Below are 9,971 nucleotides of genomic sequence, written 5' to 3'. Positions count from 1 at the left end.
TTTCTGGTTCTCAATAGCAGGAGCAAGAGTGACCCGTTATATGGAATGTATGCCCAGGGGTTTTTCCATGTTTGAGTGATTCACACACATCCATGGGTGGGCATCTGCAGCTGATGCATGGTGGGCCAATTGTATCACTGTTTCTCTGTGTCATGATAGTTCTCAATTGAGCGGCGGCAGCCGGCCTAAGGACTGGAGTGCAACAGCGGTCCTGCCACATGGCTCCCTGTGTGCCAGTGGCCCTCCCTCCAGGGGCCTAGGAGGCAGGAAGCTAGCCAGCCGAAAGACCAGCGCTCCCCACCTGTGGCTCCCCGTGCACCGGTGGCCCTCCCTGAAGGGGCCTACGAGGCAGTAACCTAGCCAGCCGGAAGACTGGCGCTCCCCGCCCGTGGCTCCCCGTGCACTGGGGGCCCTCCCTCCGGGGGCCTACAAGGCAGGAAGCTAGACAGCCGGAAGACCGGAGCTCCCCACCCGTGGTTCCCCATGCGCCGGTGGCCCTCCCTCTGGGGGCCTAGGAGGCAGGAACCTAGCCAGCCAGAAGACCGGAGCTCCCCGCCCGTGGCTCCCCGTGCGCCGGGGGCCCTCCCTCCGGGGGCCTACGAGGCAAGAAGCTAGCCAGCCAGAAGACCGGCGCTTCCTGCCCATGGCTCCCCATGCGCCGGAGGCCCTTTCTTTGGCTTTTAGTAACCTGACAACCTTACAACTCTTTCTGCTTTTTTTTTCTTTTGTTTTTACTGTGTTAACTCTAACAAGGTGCAGTTTCAGAGTGTGACTGGGGACACTCCCCAGGCACTATGAGAGCATGTAAATTTCCAATTTCTTATATGCTTCATAACAGGAATGTAGGGAATCCTCAGGGATTAGGGAGGATTTTTTGTTTTTTTGCTAAGAGGTACATAATTAAAAATTAGCAGCAGTACATGCCTAGCACATAGTCAAAAATATTTGAATCAGTAAATCAAAGTCTAAAAAGCAGAGAAAAGACAAACATGGTTAGGAAAAAATCATAACTATGTAAATAGAAATGCAAGGAATAGACGAGAGGATGACATAAACAACAAAACTGGAGCGGGTGTGTGCTTCTTCCAAGCCTCTTGGCACCATCATCAATTCTGGCACCCTCAAACTTGAGACAGTGAAGAAAAGCTGAAGTTCCCTAAAGCTAATCGTCCCCATTTATCTAGTGAGGTCTTATAAGAAGGAAATGCTAAATCTAAAGATTAAATTCCTGGGCTGGGGATTTAGCTCAGCGGCAAAAGCGCCTGACAGGCAAGCGCAAGCTCGTGAGTTCAGTTCCTGGTACTGGAGAAAAGCCAAAAAAAACCACAAACAAACAAACAAAAAAACTATCTATTTAAAAAAAAAAAAAAAAGATTATATTTCTGCACCAAAGGCTTTTTAAATTAAAAATTCCCTGTCATAATTGTTAGGTCTAAATGTTTCCTTTCGTACAATGACATTTTTCTTTCACAGAATGTTAGAAGGGGCCTTAGGAAATACAACGTCCAAGGGAATAAGGGCTCTTGGTCCAGTGAAGTGCTGGCTAGGAAGTGAGAGAGCTCAGAGCAGAATGCAGATCCTTGGTTCTCTGAGCCGTGCTCTTTCCATGGTAGTCATGGCCTTTATACCCCACACTTTCTCCAGCTGATGGAAGGAACATCTGTAGTGCTGGCAGAAAGAGTGACCTTTCAGATTTCCATGTCCCGGTCCCACTACCTGGAACATGACAGGTGACATTTCAGAGGAGTGTTAATGTTGCAGATGGCATTAAGGATGCTGATCATCTGACTTTAAAATGGGGAGATTCTTTACATTATCATGTTAGGCTCAATATCCTCACAAGGGTGCTCAGACAACAGAAGCAGCAGAGGCTAGAGATACGCAGTGTGAAAAGGGCTGGAGCCCAAACCACTGGCCTTGAATGTGGAGGAATGTGACCACAAAGCAAGGACAGCTGGCAGCCTATATAGAAGCTGGAAAACGTAAGGAAATGATTCTCCCCTCCAGCCTCCAGGCAGGAATGCAGCCTACCAACACCTTGATTTCATCCCAGGAAAATCCATGTCCAACTTCTAGGCTATAATAGAACTGTAAAAAATAAACTTGTGCTTTTTTAAACCACACCAAACTTGAGATCATTTGTTACAGCAGCAATAAGACACTAATACAAAATTCAATGATTAGATAACAGTCCCAAGAGAACTTTTAAAACTTTGTATTGAAATCTATGAAAAGAGAAAATATGTTGAAAGCAGAGAACTCAGTGAAGTTTTACACTTACCTCCTCTGCAAGCAACTTCTAGGCTGAGAAATACAACAATATAATCACTCTAGGAGCCTCCCTCATTTTCCCTTCTCATCACTCACAGTATGTTTTTAACTATACCCACTACCTGCGGGGTGATGTTATTTTTTTCTGCCCTACTTTAGGTAGTAAGAACTCATCTCCTTCCCCATGAACCATCACCATCTTCTTTTCTATTGTATATGCTGATGTTCAGTTCTCAACAACTGACTTGCTGACTTGTCCTACATTCTGTTTCAAATTTACCTTGGGTGAAACAATTTTAATACTTAGCACATCCTGGGAGAGAGAAAGAGAGAGAGAGGTGATTCTTATCAGAACCTTTCTTTTCTCCAAATTGAGATTTGTAGTATGCTGAAAGTATGCCAAGAAAAACCCAAAACTGCATGGAAAACTTCCAGCTGGATTTCTCTTCCAAGTCTATTTCTTCCCCTCATTCCAATTCAACAGAACTTCAGTTTTAATAGCTGGTTTGTTATTCACAATAAAATAATAGAGTTGACTGCAGAAATAAATTTTGTGGATTTTGTTGTTGTGTGAGCACGACTGCTTGGAAGGATCACTATAGCTGTCTCTGTTAAAATGCTTTTCCTTTCATCAGCTTCTTTAAAAATCGGGGAAAAGATTCAGCCAATCCTAAGCCGCCAGACCGACGCTGTCTCTCTGACTTAATCCAGGGCCAGAAGGGGGATAATTTGATTAAACTGAGACCCTAATTTATTTGGCTTTAGTCCTGGATCAACCTCTCCTTAACAGAGTGCTGTCGTCTCCAATTGTTTGATGAAAATTAAAGTGACATAAATACCATGGGACTCTTTCAATCTGATTAGTCAGTGAAGGAACATCAATACCACCCCAGCCATCACACTCTGGCGTCCTTCCTTTCACCGGTCTCGCTGGCAACTGACAAGCGCCCCTTGAAGGACCAGCACCCATGCCACTGTGGAGACCCCCACCCTCCACCCCTCATCCCTGCTCAATGAGCCCCATTGAGGTGCCCACACCTTTCTCCACTGGCGTTCTCCACACAAAGCTAAATATTGTTTTATTAGCAATCAATGGCTGTTAATCCAAAATGATTTCACAAATCCTCTGAGCTCTCAAGCTGATTATAAAAATGCATTTTTCCAAGCCCACTAAATTTTAAATTTCACTTCCCTCACCCTGATGCGTGGTCTTTTGGCTGGTGAATGGGAACTCAAAAGCAAAAGGGTCAACGGCTTTCAGGGACTTAGAAATCATACTGAGCAGGGTGCTGCTGACAGGCTGGGAGATAGCCACACACCCAGTCCTGCCTGGAGCGAGGGGCAGTCTAGTCAGAGAGAGGAGCCACCTTACAGTCTCATTAATTCCCTTTCTTCTCCAACAGCAAAAATAAAAAGCGATTGTATCCCAGAAACACAAGTTTTGAAACACTCTTAGTTCATAGGCCATACATTAAACAGGTGCAGGCTGTGTTTGGCCCTTAGGTGGTGGCTTGCAAATTCCTTTATTAAAAGAATATATTCTTAGAATCAGAAGCCATATGATTCTAGTGATGCCAAATAAATGCTGCAATGGATGCATTAATCACATTACATATCATCCATTCAACAGAATCTAAGAACTTGGGCTGCTAGAGCCTATACCTGATAGGTAAGGAAACTAATGAACAGGTAAAATCACATCAAACCATCCAGAGTCACTAACCAACTCCTTCTGATACTACAAAAATATGTGAAGCACATGTACTATTCTTTAATATTACTGTAAACATTATGTACTACAAACATGTATTAATAAAAGAAATTTTTAAAGGGAAATGCATTATTCAGAGTGTTACCTTTGAATTTTGCTTTTCACTCAAGCCCAATACTGATCTAATTTGTTTCATTTGTTTTGTTTTGTTTTTTAAGATAGGGTTTCACTATGTAGTCCAGGCTGGCCTCCAACTTGCAGCGATCCTCTGCCTCAGCCTCCCAAGTGCTGGTCTTACAGGTGTGTACCACATCTGGCTGTCAGTGCAGTTTTTGAATGGTTACTTTAACCTTCTCTAGCACATAGTTACCCACTAACGCAAGGTGAAGATCACAGGACTCCCGTGCAGGTGAAGAGGACTCATAGAGCCAGTGCTTCCCCAAAGCAGGCCCAACAAGAAGAGCAGGGTTGGCTGTACCAGATCTCCCAAGGAGCCTGCTAGAAACACAGATTTCAAGCTTCCAACCTCAGAGATTCTGATCCAGATGTGATTGGAGCCAAGACAGGGATCCACTGCACTAGTTAGACAACTATGGCCTGTAGGTATAAAGGCAAGTTTAGCATCTAACCAGCTATGGCTAAGGAAAATGGTTTTCTAAGCAACTGAAGGAAGCTAACAGACTCTTCACTGGCATCACTTCCAACAGAAATTTTGAGTAGACTGACCTTTATGAGTTGAATTGTATTCCCCTAAAATGCATATGTTGCAGTCATAACCCTTAGTACCAGAGAATGTAACCTTATTTTGAAACGGGATCACTGCAGACTCAATCGGTTATGAGGCGACTGTGATAAGTAGGGTGGCCCCTAATCCATTATGTCCTTATAAAAACGGACAACATGACATAGACGTGTGCACACTAGTATAGTGCCATGTGAAAAGACACAGAAAGATGGGGGCACCCAGAAGCCAAGGAGAGAGTCCTGAAACAGACCTTCTCGCACTGCCCTCGGAAGGATCCAACACCAATGACCCCTTTATGTTGGACTGCACCCTCCAGGATGGTTGTTTAAGCCATCCCATGCTACTTTGTAGCCCTAGGAACCTGATACTCTAAAGATCAGAGGGAAAGAAGCTGAGACCAAAACTCTGAATCTCTTCAAGTTTCTATACTGAAAAGGCAGGTTGCCGGTGTTCCAGTTATAAAACTGCCTGAATGGCATGTGTGAGGCTCACCACCAGCTTCTCAGTGGCTCTCTGATGATCTATGATGAAGTCTTCCACGGAGAGCACCACTGACCCAGAATTCCAGCGGACTCGGGCTTGGAATGCACATGCCCCTCCAAACAAGTGTCCTAACCTGACTTCTTATGAGTTATCACAGCCTCCAAATTTGATATGGTACCCAATCCAAATTAATTTTTTTGAAAAAAGGAAGGAGCTGGGGGTATAACTGAGTGCTAAGAGCACATGCCCAGCATGCAAGAGACCTTGGCTTCAATCCCCATGCTAAAGAAAAAAAGAAAGATGGTCTATCCAGATGGAATGTCAGCGTACTCTCTGCTTTGTACCATGACCCTCTTAAGGCCTTAAAATCCTAACTCATTTCTGAAGCTATCTGGCTTACTAATCTCCCCACTTATTATCTTTAACATTGCAAACAGAATTTACAGGTGAACGGAAGATGTTGAGTACCCTAAGAAGTGGGGAACCAAACCTATGTTTAAAAATATCCTGGAGAGTGAATTCCTCCGATAAAACTGCTCTGCACGATGAGAATGCAGGAAAACGATTCGGAGCTTTCCCTAGAGTACACTATGTTACTGGCCTTATGTCATGGAAATCAACTGCTCCATGCTTAATGCCTCTTGTTATTCTGCTGAGTCACCACCGAAACCAGGCAAGCGCTGGAGACAGTGAAGCCTGCAGCCTAGGAGAGCAAAAGTTTTCCATGCTTTTGGGGGGCACAGAGATCGTGACCTTCCCAGGGACAGAAAAGACTGCAAAGCAGGAATGTAACCCCTTCTAGAAGGAATAATGGGCCAATTCCTAGGAGAATCAAATGTCCCTATAATCCACAGTTCTCAGCACAGAGCTCAAAACCCAGCAGTGCTCCAGGATGGAACGCAGAGCTGCACAAAATATAGAAATATGTCTCAACTGAAAGCTAAATAGGATCGTCCTCTGGGTCGCCAAGGCATTCGGAGGAACACAGCTGAGTCTAACTACTGGGCTGGTGTAAGCCAGTACTTCTAATCAAATGAGCCCTAATGGTTCAGCTGCAGCGGGAACAGCTCACAAACCTTCAGTAAGTCCCCGTGGCAGAGTCATGGCCCTGCATATTAAACGGACACACTCAGCTCCAGCAAGTAAATCCTTCAGAGCAAGAACTGCAATCAAGGTATAAATTAAATCAGATCTATTCACACTTGCCCGAATCTACACTTTAAACCATGATTTTTAACTATATAATAAGCTATAATTTCTGAGAAGGGGTAACTCACTTAGAACACCATTAGAAAAGAAATAAAGTGTGTGCTTAAACAGCTTTGCGTCAGTAAGGTGAATCATCCCTGGGGTTGAATCACTGCTGAGGGCTGAGTCACCCCTGGGGGCTGGCGGAATCGTGCTTCCCTATTCGGATGATCTGTCCAGAAGTTTAAAAGTGTGGCGTGAAAAGAGTTTAAAGCCCATCACTCAAGTGAGAGAGAACACTTCAAGTTTAAAACACCAATATTGGCACTGATGATCGGTGATAAGGAAAGTTTACTGCCAAAAGCATGAGCCAGTGACATCCACACAGACATCACTGTCTTCTTAGTCAGGGGAAATTACAGTGATAGTAATATCGTGTAAATATTTATGATATACCTAGCGCTCAGGCCTGAATTTAGGATTAACCTGAAAGAAAGGAAGATTTATCAGTACCATTCAGAGTATAACATGAGGGCAGCAGATGAGATCTTAATCTGGAGACCCTCCCTTACATTTCAGACGGCTGTAGACACAGAAGAATAAGCCAGAAAGGAATCCCTGAAATTACTGGCCGGTACAAAGGCGGAAATGCATTTCTTCCTTACCGCTCCAGCTTTTGCTCTGGTGGTGCCCAGGCAACAAAATCCAACATCGTGACCTTGAAATGCAGAAGTGTAGTCATCCAGCTTCTCAAAGTCCACCACTTCTTGATTCTAAACAAGGCCATGGAGCATACATCTTCATGTTATTTAAGAAACACAGAACATCCTTCTAAATATTAAACTGTAGCTCTTTACTGACAAGTCTCACCACTTACCAGTTTCACAAATTCGTTTCCTCCCACCAAAACACAGTCTGAATTGGAAATCAGCAATATGTCCACCATACATATAATTAGGTGTGGGGTGATACAGATGTGTAAAATCAGGTTCAATTATAATTTACTTATGCAGTATCTGTAAAAAAGTAGTATCTGTAGCTTACCGGGAAAGAGACCACAAGACCCAGAAAATAGGCTATGAAGACCACCTAAAACCTGCATAGGCCTAAGCAAAGGTATCTGTGTTTAAAAAGTCCTATAGGCCAAAGACATAATCAAAATGTTGTGAACACAGACCTACGGGTGTCAAGAACACTTATTTGCAAGTCTGCTTATTATTTGGAATATTCTTCCTCTGAAACCTACTTCCTACCCAAATTCGGTAGTTGTGGTGTCTCAGAAACACACTATACTCAATTTTTTGCAATTTGTGGATAATTCAGTTTAGGGATTAGAATCTCCACGAGGCTGGGACCTCCAGGATATTTAGGAACTATCACCAGATGGAAGCCTGGGGTATCATATCGCTTGCTTGCCCGTGAAGGTGGAAATTAGGCAGAAGGTAATGTCCCTTTTAGGGACACAAGCCTCGGGTGCCAAGCAGGGCTTGCCGCTCCACAGAAGCACTTCCAGGTTCTCTGGCAGTACTCCTGAAGTGTGCAGGTAGACAAGGTAAGCCATAGCATCGAGAAAACCGCCATGGTCCTGAACAATCTCTAAACCTGCTGGTAGGACGTAAAAACAGCTCTTCGATCTGTCTCTGCAACTCCATGGCAACCTAGGTGGTGCTGCTTTATCCAACCCTGGTGGTGAGAGGAGGACTGCAAGCCAGGAGTCCGGCTTCTGGAAGTCTTCCAGGGATCAGTCATAGCCCTGCTTTCCCCACTGGCCCCGCAGTGTTCAACTTCTGCGTATGAAATATGTTCTCCTTCCAAAATCAAAACCAAAGCAGGTGATACATTTTTGAGTCCCAGCTAAAATACCCACCACGTTTTTATAAGCCTCCTCCTGGAAGGTGAGCTTCCTCCGGCCAATGAGCGTGACTTTGGGAAACAGGTTCTGTTCCAGAGTTTCTTTTAAGAGCGCTTTGCCAGTTTCCCCGCTGGCACCCAGGATGAGGACAGATTTATTTTGCATCCTGAAGTCTTCCCGAAGCTTCGGCAGCTGCTGGGTCTCGGCCATGCTAGATAAAGAACAGCGATGGCTGCAGGTCTTGATGCTAATGGACAGCCCTGTCCTTACCTGGGGAACAGGGCTGTTTATCATTTCTGGGAGGAGACAGTCACCTCCGAGGCGCCACCCAGGGAAAGTGCTGGGTCACCTGCCGGCGCCGCTGCGCCGCCGTGCGCTCACCTGAGCAGTTGCAGCGCCAAGAGCTCAGCTGGCCGCAGGGACCCGGCCGGGCCGGTGCTACACATCGCGGGGCTCTCCCCCGCGACACCCCAGCTCGGCACCCCGCTCGGAGGCCCCCGAGGGTTACCTGAGGTCAACCCCGGGCCCCGCGTCCTCCTGCCGCAGGAGGAGCAGCGCGCCCACCACCGCGACCGCCGCCGCGCCCAGCGCCACGGACCCCGGCATCCGCGGGCAGCGTCTTCCGGGCGACAGTGGCCTGAGCGCCGCACCCCGCCGGGAGGGGCGGGCCCGGAGCCGCACTTGGGGCGAGGGCCCCGCCCACGCAGGGGCGCGGAAGTGCGCGAGGGACGCGGGCGTGTGCTCGGGCGCTTGGCACATCGATGGCAGGGGTGGCTCCTAGGACACCCGGTTCCTAGTTGGCCGCACCCAGTCCCGGGAGCCTCCCTCTTCCTCCTCTCTGCTCCTAGTTTAGGAAGGCCGCAGCCAAAAGACGACCCCGCTTGACCTTCGTTGGTCCCCCGCAGTGTAATTCCCATTTTGTATTGAAAGACGTTTTCATTTCAAATTCAGCAGGTTAAAAAACGTCTCTTCCTGGCCAGCCACCCCATACAGGAATGCAATAAAACCTGTGCCTTTTTTTTTTTTTCTTGTTCCCTTCTGAGATGTCATTGAGCCCCCCCCCCTTACACACACACACACACACACACACACACACAAACCTCCACTCTCCTCTGAAATCAGAAAACATCCTATCGCTTTTGGGCATCTTTCTCCTAGCCTTTCTGTGTCCTGGTTGATCCCCAAGGCCTGTCATCCTCTCTGCCTTCTGTACCTCTCTGCTATAATGCAGGCTTTCTGAGTCTCACCGGTATAGCAGGTTTCCCTTCTAGATGGGTGGGCCAGGTGACCTTCCGTACCTAATGTGCAGTTCTCTCAGGGGTTCAGAAAAGAACTCCTACACTGGGCCTGTCCTGGATCTTGGAAGCTCCAGGCAGGGTTCAACACGACAAGCAAGAATCTGAACACAGACTGTGCTGTGAGATTGGTCCTCTCCGGACCCCACCTCCCAGTCCAGAAACCAAAGGCTCTTGGGGAATTATTCCAGGTAGGCCTGACCTGGCTCCTGCCTCAGATGTTTCCACACAGGGTTTACACTGTGGGGGTGCAATAAAGCCTGAGCTGGACTCCCCCAAGGTGGGGCAATAATGGGGAATGATGACATCCTGTTCCCACCAATGACCTGATGGTGTCATCGTGCCTGTGTTTTGCCCCTTAATTTCTGCCTGCCTTGAGAGCCTATTCTGGACACTTTGTTAGTATGCCAATAAATGTTCTCTCTG

At 46.7% G+C, this 9,971-nt stretch overlaps 1 protein-coding gene and 1 long non-coding RNA gene across 4 annotated transcripts in view; both read right to left on the bottom strand.

Annotated features, from left to right (window-relative positions):
• Htatip2 (HIV-1 Tat interactive protein 2, 30kDa) overlaps positions 1–8,942 on the bottom strand; it is a 22,627-nt gene extending 13,685 nt beyond the window's left edge. Inside the window, exons 1-3 of one of the 3 annotated variants that reach the window (XM_005401720.2) lie at positions 8,759–8,942; positions 8,266–8,461; positions 7,064–7,171 (exon numbers count right to left, since the gene is read on the bottom strand). In XM_005401720.2, coding sequence (XP_005401777.2) covers positions 7,064–7,171; positions 8,266–8,461; positions 8,759–8,856 — 402 coding nt within the window. In that variant the 5' untranslated portion in view covers positions 8,857–8,942. Of the gene's footprint in view, positions 1–7,063; positions 7,172–8,265; positions 8,521–8,631; positions 8,728–8,758 lie in introns of those variants that run through there. The other 2 variants (XM_005401722.2, XM_005401721.2) reach the window with 2 other exon arrangements.
• LOC106146383 lies at positions 6,732–7,055 on the bottom strand. The gene is made up of 2 exons (XR_001230799.1): positions 6,971–7,055; positions 6,732–6,884 (listed from the first exon to the last, which is right to left on the bottom strand). It is a non-coding gene; the product is annotated as an uncharacterized LOC106146383 (long non-coding RNA).
• Positions 8,943–9,971: the final 1,029 nt, after the last annotated feature.

Source organism: Chinchilla lanigera, unplaced genomic scaffold, assembly GCF_000276665.1.
Source record: "Chinchilla lanigera isolate Chin_1 unplaced genomic scaffold, ChiLan1.0 scaffold00075, whole genome shotgun sequence".
NCBI classification, from domain to species: Eukaryota; Metazoa; Chordata; class Mammalia; order Rodentia; family Chinchillidae; genus Chinchilla; species Chinchilla lanigera.
The sequence above is the reverse complement of the archived record's forward strand: the minus strand, read 5'-3'. Positions and strand labels throughout refer to the sequence as shown.